The sequence below is a fragment of the Medicago sativa genome, chromosome 5 (genome assembly GCF_051527215.1).
Source record: "Medicago sativa cultivar Bolivia chromosome 5, Bolivia_mono, whole genome shotgun sequence".
NCBI lineage: Eukaryota > Viridiplantae > Streptophyta > Magnoliopsida > Fabales > Fabaceae > Medicago > Medicago sativa.
The window spans coordinates 55,666,521-55,688,435 of record NC_140753.1 but is presented as its reverse complement, the minus strand read 5'-3'; the positions used below and the strand labels follow the sequence as shown (position 1 = coordinate 55,688,435).

The 21,915-nt window shown below is 31.3% G+C and overlaps 2 protein-coding genes and 1 long non-coding RNA gene across 3 annotated transcripts; 2 read left to right on the top strand and 1 right to left on the bottom strand.

The window, feature by feature from the left end:
• The first annotated feature begins 3,217 nt into the window (after nt 1-3,217).
• Nucleotides 3,218-8,027, top strand: MEE21 (PIN domain-like family protein). Its single transcript, XM_085715924.1, has 7 exons — nt 3,218-3,451; nt 3,551-3,741; nt 3,844-3,924; nt 5,159-5,279; nt 5,476-5,790; nt 6,644-6,706; nt 7,655-8,027. Exons 2-7 carry the CDS (start codon nt 3,551-3,553, stop codon nt 7,739-7,741), a joined length of 858 nt encoding a protein of 285 aa, XP_085572050.1. The 5' UTR covers nt 3,218-3,451; the 3' UTR covers nt 7,742-8,027.
• On the bottom strand, nt 7,766-10,124 carry LOC146923234 (uncharacterized). Its single transcript, XR_015012766.1, has 2 exons — nt 8,841-10,124; nt 7,766-8,356 (listed from the first exon to the last, which is right to left on the bottom strand). It is a non-coding gene; the product is annotated as an uncharacterized LOC146923234 (long non-coding RNA).
• Nucleotides 10,125-15,702: 5,578 nt separating this feature from the next.
• On the top strand, nt 15,703-21,391 carry LOC146923233 (asparagine synthetase, root [glutamine-hydrolyzing]). Its single transcript, XM_085715927.1, has 13 exons — nt 15,703-15,937; nt 17,477-17,615; nt 18,020-18,115; nt 18,209-18,350; nt 18,441-18,631; nt 18,985-19,146; nt 19,262-19,342; nt 19,602-19,823; nt 19,912-20,046; nt 20,207-20,287; nt 20,372-20,458; nt 20,560-20,667; nt 20,956-21,391. The coding sequence occupies exons 1-13, from the start codon at nt 15,858-15,860 to the stop codon at nt 21,184-21,186; spliced, it is 1,755 nt and encodes a 584-aa protein (XP_085572053.1). The 5' UTR covers nt 15,703-15,857; the 3' UTR covers nt 21,187-21,391.
• The last annotated feature ends 524 nt before the right edge of the window (nt 21,392-21,915 follow it).

Sequence of the window (21,915 nt, the reverse complement as noted above, 5' to 3'; positions counted from 1 at the left end):
ATTTGGCAGGTTTAAGGTTCACGTTCGAGTGATCGACAACATTGGGTCAACTAGGTTTATTTTGTTTGATTGAGTTGTTTCTTAGTTTCTAGGAAGAAGTGTTCAAGACTTGCTCTATGCAATGCAGAATGTATGCGCTTTTGTTTTGAATCGCACATATGCATACTATGATACATTGCTTACTCACTTGCCAACTTGCTGATAACTTTGTATATGGGTTGTGCCATTTAGGGTATCCCTCATCTTCGTATCCAATTGAACTTAATGCTTTTGTCGATAAAAGTATGCTATTTAAAGTGGAAGTTAGTAATGCCAATTTATTCCACATATTTTTCTGGTCACATGAACAAAATATATGTTCTTTTCATGAATCAAGACTTGGTAAGGCTTTTATAAATATTGTGATAAATATTTCTAATATTGTTTGTGCAATATTCTCTAATTTGCTAATTTTTCCTTTGGAACAATTTTTTACAAGATACATTATTCAACCCGTGCGAAGCACGGGTTTGTAACTAGTGGATACTAAAATTTGAGGTTGTTCTTACTTACTTGGATATGTGAGCGTAAACCTGAGGTTGTTCTTACTTGGATATGTGGGCGTAAACCTGATACTCTATCTGTTTCAAAACATAAGTAACGATGGGTTAATATAAGTTGATGTATTTGATACAAATTTTAAATTAAATATATTGACTTTTGTTGACCAACTTTTCTTATATTTTAGTACGAAGGAGTGCATCCTAAATGTGCATAAACATGTTTCCAACCCATGGTTCATGATTCCAAAAAATAATTTAGGTTTAAATATGATTTTGGTCCCTATAAAATTGAGAATTTCTAAGTTTAGTCTTTACTTAATTTTAATAGTTTTTTTAGTCCCTACAAAAAAATTACTTATAATTTTAGTCCCTGCTAAAACAAAGTTTGTTTAATTATCCTTAAACTCTTAAATTTTAACGGTTTTTTTAGATAAGTTTAGAACACTATGAAAGATTCATTTACTAAAATTTAGATTTTCTAACATGAAACGAATTAAATATGAATTTTTAAAACGACAAAAGTTAAAGATAAAAGTAACAAAATTTGGATGTAGAAATCAAATTTTGCGATAATTTTTTTTGCGGAGGAACTTTTAGTGATGTTCTAAACACGTATGCAAAAAATTGTTCAAAAACTTAAAAGTTTAAGCACAAATTAAACAAATTTGAATTGAGTAAGGACTAATACTCAGTGCAAGAAAAAAATATTAGGGATTAAAAAAACTATTAAAATTAAGCAATGACTAAATTTAAAAGGTCCCAATTTTATAGGAACTAAAAACATATTTAACCCAATAATTTATCAAGTTAGGGTAGACCTCAAGGTTAAAAAAGTTAACTACTCACCAATTGAGTTAGCTTTCATTGGCTTCATTCTTATTTTCTTTTATCGCCAACAATCGATATGATGAAATAAAATTATTGTTTAGTTGCATGTTTTTTGTACCGGTCCCCCTTATGTTATTGATGTGAGCATAAGTTTGTCGTTTCTGTCAAATTTTGAGTTAACTCTTTTTAAAACATCCACGTGACACTTTTCATAGTTATCCATCTGTGCGTCTGTGCTATCCAAATGGACATTTTAGACTTAAATTTGATTAAAATAACTATCTTATCGTAACATTGATAGCGTAAGAGACTAACTTATGTTTAAAGGACTAAACATGCAATTTAACTTAAAAATAAACTTGTATAAAAAATATATGGCAAAAACCCGGTTATAAGAAATGTTATGTTTATTTTGTAATTTTTACAATTATATATTTTCTTATAAAATAATAACAAGTGTCTTATAATAACTAGTGTTTAATTATATTATACACTACTTTTTAAAAAAAAAAAATCGTGAAGAAGAAATTTTTATTAATTCAAATATGGTCATTTTACAAGTTATCCCTGAAAGGACTTCAACTCAACACCTGTCTCAAATATAAAAAAAAGATATATAACTATAATTGACTTCTATTATTGGTGAAACAGATTTGAATCATGATTAAGAGACGTACCCACAATTTATATTTAGTGTTCAACATGCGGCAAATATGAATATATCTCGCCTAAAAAATAACTCAAAGGTAATTGATTGAAAATGTATAAACTTTACTGTGTACATGAATTAAAACTTCATATAGTACAATCTTAGTAACGATTATAAATCTACCTTTTTGAATGTAACAAAAAAAATGACGAAAGTTACTCTTGACAGATCCATAATTTGATGTTAGACCTTCTGAACTGACATTTAACTACCGATTGAGGGACTTTTTGAATCGGTTAAATCAATTTAAAAAATGATTGAATCAATCTAAAGAATGCAGAATGACATTTAACTATGGTCTTGTGGCGAATACGATAGTAGTTACATTGAGATTCTAAATTTCTAAACCCAAGCCCAATAAGACACCCATCATTCACTATCACTTTACCTTTGTAACAAGGGGTGTGCATAAAAACTCGAAAATTGTTGCTCCCACATCAAAGTTTGTTATGAAATACCATGAAACAACGAATATAACCTCATTGGCAGTTAATTGCCGTCAGTTAGGTTTTAACAACAGTTAATTACTGTTGGTTAGCTTTCAGCGGCAATTAACTGCCGCTGCACATGGATATTATTGATTACAACAATCTACTCCTACTCACTATTCCGCCATCACCTTTTTTTCCCTCTTCCATCAAATAGGTTATTATTCACACCTAATACTGCACTTTTGTTGAATTTCAAACATTCATGTAATTTTAACGAAACGTCGAATTGATTTAATTTTAGTCAATTGTGAAAGATTATGTATTGTTATTGCTTATGAGTGATTATAATTGGTTTATAGGTTGTCCTGCCTCTGAAATTTTGTTTTTAATTACAGGTAATAAAGAGGGCAAGTTTTGGCTTTGATTCTTAAAACAGAACATGTTATTTGCATAATTGATTGTTAACTACTGCTGAAAGCTAACCGAGGTAGTTAACTGCAGTTTAAACCTAACAGACGACATGCCGATGAGGTTTTATTCGTAGATGAATGCTAGCAACACTCTCTTTTGAGTACTCTCTCTAGCACTCACTTTTTTATTGGGTGAAAACAATGTGGGACCTACACTATGGAAATGGTACCCACATAAAGTGGTGGGACATACATTGATTTCACCCAATAAAAGAGTGAGTGCTAGAAAGAGTGCTCAAAAGAGAGTGTTCCTAGCATTGCTATCACAGTGTTTCATAGCAATTTCATTTGACCTGATCCGGTTCATTTTGGAAAAACTTAAACCGGTCGGTTACCATTGAGTTAACCGGTTATTATCTATTACCCATTAACCTTCACAATTTCATACACCTCTCCTTCCAATAAACAAAACATTGCCGGGAACCGCCGTCGGAGTTGATCGTCGCCGGCAGCTGAGATTTTTCGCATAAGGTATATGAAAGTTCTTGTTGTTATCACTGAACACCAAACTTCAAATTTAGTTTCTTTGTTGTTTAATTTAAACACCCATTTTTGGTTTTTTTTATGTAGATGAAGGTTAAGAAACAAAAGAGACATAGGAAGAGTTTAACGTTTTACACTGCATGTTTTGGTTTTCGGAAACCTTACAAAGTTCTATGTGACGGAACATTTGTTAATCACCTTGTTGTCAATCGTATGACACCTGCTGATACTGCTCTTGCCAATATTCTTAGTGCCACTGTCAAGCTCTACACAACAAGGTTTTTGTTTTTGTTTTTGTTTTATTTTGTTTTGGGTGCTTTTGTTTTTGTTTTGATGTTTTTTTGTGTTGTTGATTTGGGTTTTGGATTGTGGTTATGTAGATGTGTTGTTGCTGAGTTGAAACGGCTTGGTAAATCGTATTCAAAGGCTCTTGATGCAGCGAATGATCTTATAATTGCAAGGTACACACATGCATCTTTCTGCTGTTTGGATCGACTTATTTGATACCGTTTGAGAGAATTTACGCCAACAATTTATGATAAGTTAATAAGCTGTTTTCCGCTTATTTTTAAAAGTTCTCCTAGATAGCTTACGAAAACAGCTTATAGTTTGTATGAAAACAATTTAAGCTGCAAATTAAGTTATGCATAAGCGTTTATCATGATAAGTGTTTATGCTATAAGCTGCAAATTAAGTTGTTTATCCAAACAGAGCCTAATTGTTTAGCAAACTTTTCCTGTGTCATTAAGATAGATGTGCATGTTGAATGATACCGGATTGAGTACGCTGAGACCCTTTAAATGTGAATTTATTATACTAATTTTATTTAAGAGAGGGGTCAAATGGGCTGGTTCCGAATAATTCGGTCAGCATGTTTGGGTGATGTAGTTTTGGAAGGCTAGGTTAGGTTAGTGTTGTTAAATGGTGGCCACTGGCAATAGCGGAGTTTTTGACAATCACCATAGGCAATTTGTAAAGGGGTTCCTGCCATTGCAGGACTGTTGGTTGCAATGGCATCTTTATATGGCAGATTTTTGCCCTTTTCCCATATTCCACCATTGGCAACACTATGTTAGGTTGATAAAACACAAAGTTGAAGAAAACGGGCCTGCCTAATTCAGTCCAATAAGTTTTTGTTAGACACAGAGCAAAACCTCCTTTTGCCTTAACGAAGAAACAATTTTGAAGTTTCAGAAGAATCTAAGCGTTTTACATCCTTTAGGTTTTCATTTACTCTTGTCGCTCATATTTGAAGTTCTTTCTAATTTCTTTCTGCCCCTAATATTGTTATTTGGTAAGAAAGCCACCTTTAGCTCCTCGCCCAATTGATTAATCATCAGTATCTAATATTGTGGATCACCCAAATTACTAGTGTACTTACTTTGTTACCCTCATTGAGATCTGTTATAAATTATATAATTACATTGAGAATTGATATTTATAGACCCAAATACGTATAGAACTGACCTTGAGATCCCTATGTTGAATCACTTTTGTGACTGACTTAAATGACATGTTTAAAGGCTGCCTAATATGAAGAATTGAAGCTGTTAACTTTTTAAGTCTTAATAATCAGTATCTAATATTTGATTAGTCCACTAGACTGGAAAGGATTGTTGTTTTGGGTTGAGATATTTGAGCACAAGTGTTGCTGTGGTGATGGTTTTATAATTTGATCTAAATTCCAATTTGCAGATGCGAGCATGATAAATGTGTGAGGGCCGATTCCTGCATCATGGAGGTTGTTGGAGAAAATAATTCCGAGCACTTCTTTGTTGCTAGTCAGGACACTGACCTACGGAAGAAGTTGGAAGAGGTTGGAATAATTTTTTGTAATTTTAATTGTAACAATTCAATATGTTGCTGTCACTTTCTAAACATGATAAAATGTTATTTGCATTAATGGCATGTTCTGTGCCAGTGAACTTCTGTGTATTTACGTCTAAAATATGTTGACTCTGTGTAAAGTTGTCTCGTTGTTCATATGTTTAGTCTTTATCTGCTTTTTGCAGGTACCTGGCGTGCCTCTCATATTTGGTCTCAGAAATGCTCTTTTCCTCGAATCTCCATCTGCTTTTCAGAAGGAGTATGTCAAAACTTCTGAAGAAAGACGATTGCATATGACCGATAAAGAGTACCAGATATTTAAGGATAGGGCTATGAAAAGACTGGCTGATGGTGAAGCTGATAATTCCAATACTGAAATAGTGGAAAACAATGATTTAGGAGATTCGATTGCAAGTGCACAGGCAATAAAAAGAAGCATAATTTCAAGGAATCAGAATGGCATCAAGGATAAACCTCAGTTCAAGAGAAGAAAAGCAAAGGTTATATTTTAATTTTGTGCCTTGTCTTTTTTCTTGATTGGTTATTGATTTACATATATCTAAACATATATAGGCTTATAGCACCATTTTGTTTGTAGCTGATAGTGGTAATGAGAGAAACATATAGGAAATTTAGAAACCGAAGGAAATGATATAACTTGAGAGAGATGGTCTATTATTCTGATATATCTTAGCTGATTATAACAGTAACTATGCAACTGAATATTTTGGGGACATAATGCTGACAGAACTAAAAGACTGCAGCTTGCGCTACCGCATGGAAGCGATTGTTAACTAACTAGCAGTATTTTTTTGTTGATAAAACAAGCTGGTAGCAGCCAATTAGAAATTAATTGTTCATACAAACTTGATATATTTTTGCCACAAATTAATTTCTTTTTCTCTCCTCTCTTAACTGAAGCACTTGGTGCAGTTTGAAAATATGGTTATAGGGCTGTGAATTTTGGCTTCGAATGTTTAAAATTTTCTATAACATGAACTGTGGTTTAGTAAAATAAAAGAGCTATGGTTTCTACAATGATTTTGGAAAAATAAAAATATGGTCATGTTAACGGTTGTTAGGAGGGTTCCTATAAAATTTGTTGCATTTGGAAAACATTTGATGGGTCAAATAGTTAAGAACATTTATTGATCATAATGTCCCAGAGGTAGATTTTTCTGCACATGTTTTATGTTTTGATTTTAACTGTATGTTCTAGTTTCTACAATGTTTTCTTGAAACTTAAAATATAACCATGTTTTTATGTATGCTGGGATGTTTCATATTAATTTATTGTCTCTAACATTCATTGTATTGTGTCACCTTTTGATGATATTACTGTGAACTTTGCAGGGTCCAAACCCACTTTCGTGCAAGAAGAAGAAAAGTCGTGAAAACCAAAATAATCCTACGAAGGTAGGGTTGTTGGCAAAATTTAAACGTTTCTTCAATTTGAACATGAAAACACTAATCTGTGAACTTAGGATTAGATTTTAATTCACCGTCAGATTTAAACTTCATTTATTGCTTAAATTTTTTGTTTCATATTGACATGATTAAACGGTTGTGTAAAAATTGTCACGCGTTACACCTCTGCATTCTACGAGTTGAGATCCTCTCCATTTATTTTTTTTTCCATTTCTACCATTTGGAGAGATATAGACACATAAAATGGGTGGTGGGTCATATCATTAAATAGGTTTGACTATCATTAATTAATTTCAAAAAAAATTTGTGTCTATATCTCTCCAAATGGTAGAAATGGAAAAAAATTTAAATGGAGAGGATCTTAACTCGCATTCTACCTTGTGTTAAAATTCAACTTTTATTTAGAAGAACAGGGACTGAAAAGATTGACATCGTGTGATCAATTAGTCACATAATGGCTAAGCTACATGGTGAAGACTTTGGTTGTTTTTATTTCTCTAATGGTTTTAATACTATAACTATCCGAAGGGCGGTTCCTGGCACAGCAGCTAAGAGTAGAATCTCAGATGATTGAATCGGTCTCTTGCAAATGCAAAGTTCCTACTTTCCGTTAACCATGCCAGGAGTATTGTAGCGCCTGGTTACCTTTTTTAGAATACTGTCTAACATGAAAAACTAAATTCTGGAATGCTAGATTATTTTTCAAATTAAGATAGCATCAGCTGTTACAACTGTGCAAAGCAGTTTAGATGCTATATGCTTAGCTGTTCTTGTTTTGTTTTTGCATGCACATTAAACAAATTCCAAATCCCTTAGTTTAGTTCAGCTATTTTATTGTATGTAGCATATTTTAAATGTGTTTTATCTGCTGGAACTTATATTTTGCATGCTTCTTACTGATCTGTTAGATGTTTCCTTTACTTGACTCCTATGTAGGAAACAAAAGGAGACAACACAGTGAAGAGAAGCAGGAAAAGGAAGAGGTCGCGGAAAGGACAAAAATCAACAGAAACAGAGAGTTAAGCAGGTCATTAGGTATATGCATTAGCTCGTCGAATGAGTTTAGAGAGAATGCCAAATTTTCATTCATGTTGGCATGGCACGGAAAGTACACTAGTTGTATTTTGTAATTTTATCATATTATGTTTCTATTTGGCCATTAAAATACAGACAACAAAAGTGATGAGATTATTGATTTGGATCATGATTTAGGCAACAATGTTAAATTATTAAGCTCTTACAATTTATCAAAGTTATCGGTAGTGTTGAGTATCATCAATGCTAAGTTTGTAAGGAACTTTAGATTCCATTGCTCCTGTCTCAGTGTTCATCACAATGGCAAAAGAGTATGTGAAATTCCACTTGGTTAAAATGGTACATGATCCCACTTTATACCTACGGTATTTTATGTATCCCATATATTCATTTTAGTGATATTCTTCGTGCACCCATGATTGTGAAAATTACGCACCATTTCATAAAATTTTGAAATAATTTTAAAAGAAAATGTTTACCATGTGGACGTCACAAGTTCTTACACTAGTACATATAGATATAATCCATGCTTGGATAATCAATTTAATTTGCAGCTTATAACATAAGTCCTTTTTTTGACAAACATTTATGTATAACATATTCCTATAGCAAAGATAAAGTTAAATTTATTTTAGTACAAGCTGTTTACATAAACTATTTTGGATAGCTTATAGAAGTAAATTGAAAACAACTTATGAATATCATAAACATTATATAAGTTCTAAAAAATCATGCTAGTGTTGGTGCCAATAAATTAATTCAAATAAGCCAATTTAAACATATCCATAAATGATAAAAGAATTATCCCATTTCTCAAGTATTATGCATTTATAAGCCGATGTAAACTAACACATGTTGTGTGTAGCATAGAGATTAGACTCTCTCAACGTGATGATAAATGTTCTAATTCTGATTAAGTGAATGTTCACGCATTTAATGTACGACATGCCTCGAGTGTGATTTCCTTTGGAGAGGAAACCTATTAGACAACTAATCACATCAAGCTTGTCAAAAAAAAAAAAAACTAATCACATCAATATAAATTATTTAATCCAAGCAATGAGACAGTAGTTCGTGGCTTACGTACCTAATGTTCAAAATCAGAGTTCGCAAAATAATGCTTGCTAATATTTTCTAATTTTTAACTTCATATTGGGTACTTACGATTTAATTGTATTCCATTAATTAATTAATTCAAAAGTGAACTAAACTAACATTTGTATTATTGTATATATACAGTATGCAACTATAAGAAAATAAATTGAGGAGTTGAGAAAGTCTTTATCAATCAAAATCTTCACTTATGTGGTTTGGGAAATAATGAAAATAAAAAATAGGATGAAAAATTGAAAAACGACCTAACAGAGATACCAAAAGTCATAAACCAAACTTGTAAGGCATAAACCATGTTAAATTGTCATGAAGTGAAGTATCAAAAGAACTCTATGTAACCTCTAAAAGCCACTAAGATTTGGATGCTAAAAATCGATATCGTATTCATAAACAAAATTAACCATCAGAAGATGACTTAATTTTGTGGACAGGGACTTCGTAGGGTTTTGAAGGCCCCAAGTTTTTTTTTGTTGCTTAGCTTAATATTTTTATTTTCATTTTTTATAATTTCATTTTTATTGTTTTTTTTATTGTTGATATTAGTTTTATTGTCTAAGAGAAGGAACTAATCTGGGGGATACTGCATCCCATAACATCAAACTAAAGCTTAATAGCTAAAGAGGAACAAGAGAAAGAACAATGGTAATCCAAGTTTTCAAAGAAATATGGATAAGACGAAGAATGTATGTTAAGAAGGGCTGAAGAGCCGCATTCTGATTAGATCGAAGACAAATTTGTATTTTCTTTCTATTTTTTAGATAATTTAATTTTATAATATTAAAATTAAAAATAAAACAAAAAAAGTATAATGATTATTCTTTTATTTTTCTTCACAAATCAAACATGGGTGATCCTCAATATTTGTCTACCATGAAAACAAATTAAAGGACACCCACTATAGTCAATCAATTATAGTCCTCAAGTTATTCAAATGTCCGAATAAAAGAGAACCTCAATTTTATTTTATATGAAGTACAACCTCAAACTTAGATTAACTATACACATGCAAATATAAATGAACCCTAAGATCTGCCTAAAAGCCAAGCCACAAAACCTATCGAACTTAATTGCACATGATGTAATGCACACGGGCCACATGTTCATATATCTCAAATTTAATCCATGTTGAAGTTGATTAGAAAAAGAAAAAAAAGGTCTAGTGTGATGATGTAATTTGCACAAAATCTAATCTCTTAATTTTTTTTGTCTTAACTGACTTAACTAAGCTAAAAGATTATCTCAGCAAACTCGGATATTTAGGATCGAGTTTGAGCATAAAATAGCTCAACCATACTTGGTTAAAAATTATATAAAGAAGAGTTGATTTAATTAATTAATTAATTAATTAATTAATATTGCTCTCTTTTTTATTTTACTCTAACACGCAAAGCACATATAAGATATTTTTTTTTGGACTAAAATAATAAAACTTCGCAACCATAATTTAAATAAATTAATAATACGCTTCACATAAAGTTATAGGGTATCCACGTTTCTTTTCTTTCTTCGACATTGCAAGGAACTTAACACAACTTGGAAAACTAACTTTTCTATTTCTGTTTAATTATTACTTGAAAAAGAAATAATATAGAACTAATATAGAATGGGTCAGTTAAGGTTATTATCATTTTCAACATGGAAACGTAAATATCAATCACTGAACTGAAAAATGGTTGAGATTGGATATTGAAAGGTTTCAGAAAAGTAGTGGGACTAAATACATGCGTGTGTTTTTGTTGCATGTGATATTTTGATAAGCGTATAGAAGAGGTTTATCTGTACTGATATCCAATTTTCGGGTTGCATGCAGTTTTTGTACAGACAACTACTTCATTGGCTTCATATATACTTGTCTGATAATCGATCATTCATCCCATGCTTGTCTGGCAGGATAAATAATTATTAGCAAAATATAAAATATTCTATTTTGGTCACAAACTATATATATATTATCCATCAATAAAAAATTAGATAGTTACCATATATTGCCTTGACATCGATCAAAATCATGCCCTGTCTTTCACAATTTATATTATAAATAGGAAAATGCTAACTTGTGCTATTAAGTCATGAGTTAAGAAGCTAAATGTAGACTTTTTTTTAAAAATAAAATAAAATTATGCATTCAATGTCTGAAGAATTTTAAAAGTTTTATTTTCAATATAAAATTTATTTTTTATTTTCATTTTAAGCTCCTTAACTTGTGACCTAAAGAAACAAGTTAACATGACCCTAATGAATATCACGTAAATAATGAAAGAAAAATAAATGATTTTGATTTTTGTCAACCTAGTATAGGTAACTCTATCCACATTTGCCAAACATACATTTATGATTCGACACAACCTATGAGAGAGCAACTATGAGAGGCCTGAACTATCCTCATCGTCGTTTAGATTTACATATTAGGTTTCACCGTATTTCCAAACGTCTTAGGGATACCGTTTTAATAGTTAAGCGGTCAAGATAGAGACCTCTCATTGAGCTTATCAAATCATCAAACCCATCACAGTCCATTTATAATCAAATTATTTATCCATAATTAGTGTTTAATAACAATTGACCATATTTTTCCGTAAAAAAAAACAATTTACCATATTTTATATTAATAATAATTTATAAATGATTCGACACCAATTATGCACGTATCATGTTTCTGGTCTCAATCCCACCTTATTGTTGTTCAAAAAACTACTAATTAATACAAAGTATTAAAATAAGTTATTTAACTAAGTCTTAAGCTAAATAACAATACTAAACACTAAATCTTTAACTAAGAATTCATAATTCGACAATCATATTAGAAACGTCTCATTTGAGATGTGCAAGTCTGCATATAGAAAAAAAAGAAGAAAAAAGACCAATGCCATATTTACCAGACAAGGTTAAATTAGAGCTTGTAATATTTAGGGTTTAAATGAGACTACATAGTATAATTGCTCTACAACATGGACAGAGCGTGTGATGACAAGTTGACAACGTGAACATATTGAATGTCACTTAACTATATTGACTAAATCTCTGATGATTACAGCATAGTAGAAAAATATTAAAATGTCTTTGATGATTTACATTGTAGTCATTTAATTTATTTTCTTCAATGTTAATGATGTTTGAAAGTGAATATTATTTGCTTAATAAAAAATCATAATAACATTCAAGTGTCCACATCATAAAAAACATTCACTTGAATAGATTATTACTTAAAATTAGGCTTTGTTTGGGAGTTTGGAGGGGAAGGGAGGGGAGAGTTTTGGGGGGTTGGAAATTTATAGAAAAATGCAAAAATTTCACATTTTTTGAAAGAACCGTTTTTTAGAGAATGATAAACTAATACTTATGATTAATATACTTTTAATTTTAAGAATATAATAACAACATAGATTGGATTTAAAAAATTCATATAAACCCTCCATAACCCCCCAAAACCCTCCCCAATACAATTTTTGAGTTCCCCCAAATGAGGGAGATTTTTTATTGAGTAAAAAATTAACCTCCAAAGCCCTATCCTCCCAATGTCTTCTATTTTTTCCACTTGCTCCTTCCTTTTTTCCAAAACCCTCCCCTCCCCTCCCCTCCAAACTTCCAAACAAAGCCTTAGCAATTTATTGTCTACTCCATTTACAAACCAAATGCATAGAAATTAATTAACATGTAAAATTGTGTACTTCTAAAGTATTAATATCAATATACTTCAACATAGAAGGTTTTATCCAATATAAACCGAGGGTCTTGTACTCTGAACCCGCTAAAACAATGTCTAGACTTTAGAACTACAAGCCATAAGCTTAATTACAATACTAAACACTAAATCTTTAACTCAGAGTTCATAATTCATCGATTATCTTAAATACGTCTCATTGTGGTTATAATCAAAATTTAAAAAAACCGATAGAATATATTCATAATATGTATCTAGTGCCAAACGAGGATTAAAATATCCCCATTTTTAGTTTGTTAAATATTAAAACATCGTTTAACTCAATTGCTTTGACATTTATTCTAGGGATCATATTAAACTTAGGGTTAAATATGTTTTTAGTCCCTATAAATATACAAACTTTTCGTTTTAGTCCTTCTAAAATTTTCTTTCAACTTTTAGTCCCTATAAAATTTTCAATCACTACTTTTAGTCCCTATTTTTAAGTAAACTTTTTGTATTTTTTTAATGAAATTATGCAAAAATGTGTAGAATATTGTAAAAATCACTCCCAAAAAAAATTAGAATTTTTTAACAAAACATAAATTAAATATGAATTTTTAACTGCAAATAATATAAAAATTCATATTAAATTCATATTTTGTTAAAAAATTCTAATTTTTTTGGAAGAGATTCTTATAATATTATGAATTTTTTATGTAAAATTTTATTCAAAAATATGAATTCTACATATGAATTTACTTTAAAAGAGGGACCAAAAGTGAAGATGAAAAACTTTCGAAGGACTACAAGTTGAAGAAATTTTTTAAGATGACTAAAACGAAAAATTGACATATCTATAGAGATGAAAAACATATTTAACCCTTAAACTTATGCTCTAGATATTAATTTTATGTTGCAATTAAACATATTTAACCCTTAAACTTATGCTCTAGATATTAATTTTTTGTTGCAATTTTTACACCCGCAAATAGCAATTTTGGCCTTCCAAATTCTATTCTCACCATCACGTTCATCATGCAACTCTCTCTCTCTCTCTCTCTCTCTCTCTCTCTCTCTCTCTCTCTCTCTCTCTCTCTCTCTCTATGTATGTATGTATATATATATATGTATATATATATATATATATATATATATATATATATATATATATCAAACACACACCTTCTATGTTCCTCGTCCAGTTCTTGTTTTCAATGTCAATCTGGTTTTAGATTCGACGCCACTTATGCGCGCATCACATTTATGGTCTCAATCCCACCCTATTGTTGTTCCAAAAACTACTAATTAATACAAAGTATTAAAATAAACTATTTAAGGCTTAAACCTAATAACAATACTAAACACCAAGTTTTTAACTAAGAGTTCATAATTCGTCAATCATCTTAAAAACATCTAATTCGAGATGTGCAAGTCTGCATATTTAAAAAAGACGAAAAAAGACCAATGCTCTATTCAGGAGACAAGGTTAAAGAGCTTGTAATCTTTTGGGCATGAAAATATTGAGGTATATGAAGACCCCTAAACAAGACTATCACAAGTGATTTTCATTATACTATGAGGAAAATGTTGTTACATTTACTAAATCTGTGTATCTAATGAAACACCATCATGAAAGATCTGAGAAGTTCTAATAATAAGAGTAAAGTGGAGTATTATCTTAGAAAGAGTATTTAACATCCTTAATAGCACAAAAATTAAATAAAAATAATTCTGTTACATTGCGATCAAATTTAATATCCAACAAAGCTATCATAAGCTTAATCTAGACCTTAAATCATACACAATGGAGCTCCGCATTTGAATGTTTAAACAGATCTTATTTGTAGACAGTCACTAGTTTTATAACTAATACTTGTTAAACGCTTAATCTCTTCAACCCAACATTTTTAAAAAAATTATTAACTGGTTTTTAACCATAACTTTTTTTTAATAGTTTATCTATTCATTCATTCACAATTACCTAATATTTGAAATATTAATTTAATTCAATTATAAATTATAAAAAGATGTACTATTTTTTTCTCACTTTAATTTTATTAATAATTTGAAAAATAATTAAAAATCGAAAATAATAATTTAAAGTGATGGTAAATTACTTGATTTAAATAACAACTTGCTTCTGATCAACGTTGTAGTAAGGAAAAATAAAAACGGTCTTTGATTGAAAATAAAAATTGAACGTTGATCAAATAACCAATCACTTGCATCTATTCTTTTATTTATTTTTTAATATTAAAATAATATAATAATGGAAGAGATTTACAATGATTTGTGTATTTTAAATCCGCAAATAATAGGAGAGAGACGATGTCTATAAAAACACCAATCTTTATAGGCACCAAATTATTTGAAGGTATCTTTTTAGCATAATGTTAAATAAGAGAAAGACTCTCTATCGTAAACAATCTCGCTCACGACAAAGACTTAATTTATTGAAGTCACCCATTTTTTCACCTTTTCTTCCATGATAAATATAATTTTTGAAGCATTGTTAGCACCAAATATGACCACTTCCAACCACAATTCAAAATTCATTCTGCACGTTCTAAAAGATTAGCCCATTCAATTGAGTGGTGAAGTATGATGACCTACTCATACAATCAAGCATTTGATAAATAAAATAATTTATAATGATTTTTTTTAGTTGTTGGATGATTTATTTAAAAAACAAAAACATAAGGATCAAATTAAAAAATCTAACATAGTTTAAAAGGTTCATTAGCTTTTGTAAAAAAAAAAAAAAAACCCCTTCATTAGTTAATGATGAAAGATGAAGTTAACAACTAGCTGCCTAATACACATGAAATTTAACTAACAAAAGATAGTATATTGGTAAGGAACAAAATTATAGCATGTAGTTGTATGTAAAGTGTGAACACAAACTAGAATAAAAAACCAAAAAATAATAATGATATATTACTAGATGTTTATTTTACACTTAAAAAAAAAAAATTAAATGACAAAAAAAGTCTATACCAAGAACGAACCACGTTTCACCACATGGCATAATATACTTGGTACAAGTAGTGGGTCCCATGTCTAGTGTCATGGACCAACTAGTAGCAATAACAGTACATTGAATGATAGAAAAACGACGTCGTTTCACCGTCAGCATTTTATGTCTATCATTCACATTAAGCCTTATAAATACGTGTTGTAAGAAGTGTTATGTATCCTAAAATTATTCCTTTAAGCCTTCAATTTCAAAACCATTACTACAACTACTACATGTGGTTGTGTTCTTCACTTATCTTTTCTTCTTTCTTCTAAGCTTATTCCAAATTTATTTCTCTCTTTGATTTCATAATCACTTAAACATATACTACAATGTGTGGTATACTTGCTGTGCTTGGTTGCTCTGATCCTACTAGAGCTAAGAGGGTTCGTGTCCTTGAGCTTTCACGCAGGCAATTATTCTCTTCCTATTTAGTATTCTTAATTTCATGTTTTACACATGATGCTTTTGTCGGATTTAATCTATATGCACGAGTCAGTATAAAGATGTTTTACACTGTTAGTCAATTGTAACAAAAGTTTAACTTTCATCGTATCTAACTTCAAAGTCATGCACACAATGATCTTGTGATTAATTGATGGTGTAATATATTAACCGTGCATCAAAATTAATTTATGATAAATTTGTTTTCTTAATACGGAAAGATGCTAATATCTTATATTTACTATCTAAATCTTTTACCACGGGACAAATTATAGTGGCTTCGACCAGATTAGATTTGAATAGCAAACTCATTTTGTATGCTATTCACAACTAAAAATATTCTTGATCAATCCAAAAAGAGTAATGTGAACGAAAGTTTATTTATTTTTCATTAAAATTTGTTAAATTTTGATGATCAAATTGTTCATTCTTAATTATTTACTTAGCTTTTCATTATGGACTTTCTAATATCAATCAGGAAGACTTTTACTTATTAAATTAAATATATTAGATAATATGGATAAATTTATATCCAACCGTGACTTTTTGGGTGTTTCTATTTTGCAAATTGGTGCTGAATATTACTACCTGCAACAACAAATTCCTTGTTGAGAGTGGCTGTTTTGGATAGCAAGACATGTCAATACTCTCTTTAACAGGGTTGTGATGATCTTGTCATTTTGGATGATGATTAAGAATAAACGTGGGACCCAAGTGACATAATCCATATTCCTTGTTTCAATCGTCATATTTGTAATTAGACTAAAAAAAGTGACATGTCATATTCATTAATTAAAAATAACCAATGATTGAAATTTTTAACTAATTTTATACTAATTTATTTATATATAATATGATTATAACTTCAACAGTTGTAATCATAACACTCCACTTTATTTAAAAGTCACTCTTTAATTTATTATAGAGAACATAGAATGTTTATTTTAAATTTTTAATTAGTTTAATTAACCATGGTAACTTTATATTGGGTCATCATGCCTATCAATTTAGATTAAACAAGACTTTGATAAGATAAGTGGGCAATATTATTCCAATCAGACCACTGATTGTTTATCAATTAGGACCAACAAGTGGTATGTGGGGTCCAGTTTGAAATGGAATTATTGGTAAATTTTTTAGTGGGAGCTATGAACAATTCAAAGGAGCAATGACAATTGAACAACAAAGATTAAAAGGAGTTAAATAATTGTAGAACTATATTCTTTTTTCCTTATGCTAATACTTATTCGAATAGAATATATCTATTGAAAGTTACATTTTCCATAACCTCAATATTTTGTTTTTGATAAACTAATATTGGTTCAATTATTAATTATGTGACTCATCTTATAAAGATTTTCTAATGCAAATAAAATGTAAGTCCAAACTATAAAAAAATACGTGGTGACATAGTAACTTTGAAAGAGAATATGATTGTCCTTTAGTTTAATGTGTCTGAATATGGATAATTGATTGATTATTGATTATTTGTTGGTTGACGTAACAGATTGAAGCACCGTGGCCCTGACTGGAGTGGGCTCCACCAACATGGTGACTGCTTTTTGGCACACCAACGGTTAGCCATAGTTGATCCTGCTTCTGGGGATCAACCTCTCTTTAATGAAGACAAATCTGTCATTGTCACGGTAGGCCATTTATATGACATACTAAATCAATTACAACACATGTATGTAGCATCGACATTTTATATTGAAGGCGTGAGTGTTAACAGTATTGATGCTTGACATATTGATACAACGCTGGCACATGTGATAATATACACAATCATTTTTATGTTATCACTGATGTTTACGTGTCAGTGTCCTTGTCGTATCTGATGTTCATGTCTATGTGTATTTCATAGGACATGGTAGTGTTTCATGCAATTATATTCATATGGTACTATTGCTAATTTTAATATGCAAAACTGGAATATGAATTGTACTTGGACCAGCATGATGTTTCTTTAGCTTATGCTGCTGTTCTTTCTGTTTTTTGTCCGTAACAATAATGATTATGTTAGTAAATTTTGTCATTATTGAAAAATCAGGTAAATGGAGAGATTTACAACCATGAAGCTCTCAGGAAGCAGCTGTCTAATCACACATTCCGAACTGGAAGTGATTGTGATGTTATTGCACACTTGGTTAGTAATCTTTGATTTAATAATTTGTTCGGTTTGAATTCATGTTGAACATGTGCATATGAACTGTTTGTTATTGATGTTAATCTTGATTAGTACGAGGAATATGGCGAAGACTTTGTGGACAAGTTGGATGGTATCTTTTCCTTTGTTCTATTGGATACTCGTGATAACAGTTACATAGTGGCTAGAGATGCTATTGGAGTAACTTCCCTATACATTGGTTGGGGATTGGATGGTAATGTTATATTATATCTTACCTTATAATTTAATTTATGGATTTTTTGAGTTTGTATTTGAACATGTTTTGGAATGTGTCTGGATTCAGGTTCTGTTTGGATTTCATCAGAAATGAAAGCACTGAATGATGATTGTGAACATTTTGAGTGTTTCCCACCTGGTCATTTGTACTCTAGCAAAGATGGTGGATTTCGAAGATGGTACAATCCTCCTTGGTACTCTGAGGCTATTCCATCAGCTCCTTATGATCCTCTAGCTTTGAGGCATGCCTTTGAGAAGGTATGATTCATAAATGTCTCGGTACATAATTGGGATTCAAAGTTCTCTAAGTGCGTGTTTAGATTTACGGTGCATTGTAACATGATTGATCTTGCGTCTTGTCAGATGTGATTTTAGCGAAAACAATAGTTTTGGTTTATGTCGGTTGATTTTGTCGTCAAATCTCATTTGACTAGAGCAGATAAAATGTATTGGTTGAGAGTACTCGAGTTCAGTTTCTGAACGAAACAATTTTTGGTTAAATTTTACATACCTCTTGGCCGAACTTTGGATTTCCAAAGCAACTTATGCCCATTTTGTTTTGATTGGAAACTTCTTCATGATTTCAAATGACACATTGGTTGTGATTACAGGCAGTGATAAAGAGGTTGATGACTGATGTGCCTTTTGGTGTTCTACTATCTGGAGGTTTGGACTCATCATTGGTTGCATCTATCACTTCTCGCTACCTAGCAACCACCAAAGCTGCTGAGCAATGGGGATCAAAACTACACTCATTCTGTGTTGGACTTGAGGTACATATATTTGTTTAAATTTATGAATCACTTTGCTAACTTTCTGTATTTTCTATATTTTTGAAAAAAGACCTTTAATGTCGGTCTTAATATTTGGTATTCTAATTTTGAGTAGGGCTCGCCTGATCTTAAGGCTGGAAAAGAAGTTGCAGACTACCTAGGAACTGTTCACCATGAGTTTACCTTTACTGTTCAGGTAACTGCTTGAAATCAATGTTTCAAAAATCCGACTAGAGATCAAGCCGATGAAACCTCTAGGTCATGGTTCAAATGATTTAATCGGTTGAAATGGATGACTGATAAATAAGTATTCAGAAGAACCGATTGAACCAACCGACAGTCTGGTTCTGAAAACACTGCTTGAAATAGTACTATTTTATCTTACAATTAGGGATATTTCAATTTTTTGATATCAAGATTATGAAATCAATAATATATGGCTTTATGTTATGTAGGATGGTATAGATGCAATTGAGGATGTTATATACCATGTTGAAACATATGATGTGACTACAATTAGAGCAAGCACACCTATGTTTCTTATGTCAAGGAAGATCAAATCACTTGGTGTCAAATGGGTGATCTCTGGTGAAGGATCTGATGAGATATTTGGTGGATATCTGTACTTTCACAAGGCACCAAACAAGGAAGAGTTTCACCAAGAAACATGCCGCAAGGTCATTAGAATTATGATGTTCAATGTTAGAACATAATAAAGAAGTTGAAGTATAATGATTAATAGATTTATTTTTTTATCATATGCAGATCAAAGCACTCCACCAATATGATTGCCAGAGAGCCAATAAATCAACTTTCGCTTGGGGTCTAGAAGCCAGAGTTCCATTTTTGGACAAGGAGTTTATCAATGTTGCAATGAATATTGATCCTGAGAATAAAATGGTATGAGTAAATATGTTACTCTGTCGATTCAATAATTCTACAGGAAATACCGAAAACATAATAGTTGTTTTTAGTGTTTCTTGTACAAATCTTGGAAAACAGGCAATGTTTTCGCAAAGTAAACGGGTACTAACTAAGCTGGTTTGTTTAAAACGTCCAGATAAAAAAAGATGAAGGACGAATTGAGAAGTATATTCTGAGGAAGGCCTTTGATGATGAAGAGAATCCTTATCTGCCAAAGGTACTAAGTAATTTGCTGCAGATTCTATTGATTTATGCAAAATTAATAGGCTAAACTAACATTGAAAGATTTATTTTCATGCAGCACATTTTATACAGGCAGAAGGAACAATTCAGTGATGGTGTTGGTTATAGTTGGATTGATGGCCTTAAAGCTCATGCTGCAAAACATGTATTTGAATCTAACCTTTTTACTCTACAATTTAGTGATGGAGTTTTCCATTGTCGCAAAGTTTATGTTGCTTATAATTGGTTCTTCACATTCTCCATTAGGTGACTGATAGGATGATGCTTAATGCTGGCAATATCTACCCCCACAACACCCCAAACACCAAGGAAGCATACTACTACAGAATGATCTTTGAGAGGTTCTTCCCTCAGGCAAGTTAATCAATCAAATCTTCTTAATCGGTTGTAACCATATAAGCTTTGTAGCACAGCTACTTCAGGTTAAAGGTGTATATGGTGTTTTACACGTGATGGTGTTGGCCACTGACATATATGATTACACTCAATCACTTCTATTTTCTTAAATTATTACCGGTGTTTACGTGTCAATATCAGGTCGTATTTGGTGTTTGTGTCTGTGTCAGTGCTTCATAAACCATAAGACGACATAATTTAACAAGGGTTGATTTAAATATTGATGTTTTTTTAATTGTTTTGCAGAACTCAGCAAGGCTAACTGTTCCTGGAGGACCAACTGTTGCATGCAGCACAGCAAAAGCTGTTGAGTGGGATGCTTCTTGGTCCAAGAACCTTGATCCTTCAGGTAGAGCAGCACTTGGTGTTCATGATTCAGCTTATGAAAACCAGAAAACCTTGGTCAACAAAACTGTAGAATTTGAGAAGATTATACCATTGGAAGCTTCTCCTGTTGAGGTTGCCATTCAGAGCTAGTTTGAGCTGTAGCAAGAAGCGACTGCGCTAGAATGAAGATAATAATTAACATGAATGAAGAATTCGCCTGCTGTATTATTTTATATGGGGCAGTGAAATGATGCTGTATAATATAATTATAAGGCTTTAAATAAGTATTGCATCTTGTATCATTTGGAATTCTGTAATTTGAACTGTTATCTTAATCTATTTGGTTTCAAAGCAATGTGTTGCCTATATACAAATTGCATCACGTTTTACTTATTGGACCAGTTTCGACTTATTGTCACAATATGGCTTAAAGTTTTACCTTGTCCGGCGTGAGCCTGTTATATCCTATATGATCTGCGCACCAGACAGATAAACTCTTGAGGATTAATCACGTCTCATGCTACTTGTTCACCGGTTTGTGTTTGTGTGACATTGACTTAATTGTCGCTTGCTGAGTTTCCAGACGATGTTTAATAACACTTGACTGAGATAATGTTACGAAACAATAGACGAGTTTTGAACAAGACAGAAAATTCTTTAGCAAAACAAGTTGAAATCGAAACTGGTCAAGCAAATCTATACGCTATTATGAATGAAAGATTGCAGAAAGTAAAAGCGTGAAAACACAAGGATTATCGAGGTTCGGAGAAACTGTCTCCTATATCCTCACTGAGGTCGATCCCATCACCATGATCAAACTGAATGCAGCAACAGTTTGTACAAGACTTTCTAGGAAAGGAAAATCTCAACCCCCTCAGC

Coding starts and splice junctions, on each gene's coding strand:
- MEE21 (XM_085715924.1), top strand. CDS start 3,551: ATGAAGGTTAAGAAACAAAAGAGACATAGGAAGAGTTTAACGTTTTAC. Junction 5,280..5,475: donor TACGGAAGAAGTTGGAAGAG/GTTGGAATAATT, acceptor TGCTTTTTGCAG/GTACCTGGCGTGCCTCTCAT. Junction 5,791..6,643: donor TCAAGAGAAGAAAAGCAAAG/GTTATATTTTAA, acceptor TGAACTTTGCAG/GGTCCAAACCCACTTTCGTG.
- LOC146923233 (XM_085715927.1), top strand. CDS start 15,858: ATGTGTGGTATACTTGCTGTGCTTGGTTGCTCTGATCCTACTAGAGCT. Junction 18,632..18,984: donor TGAGGCATGCCTTTGAGAAG/GTATGATTCATA, acceptor TTGTGATTACAG/GCAGTGATAAAGAGGTTGAT. Junction 20,668..20,955: donor TTGAGAGGTTCTTCCCTCAG/GCAAGTTAATCA, acceptor ATTGTTTTGCAG/AACTCAGCAAGGCTAACTGT.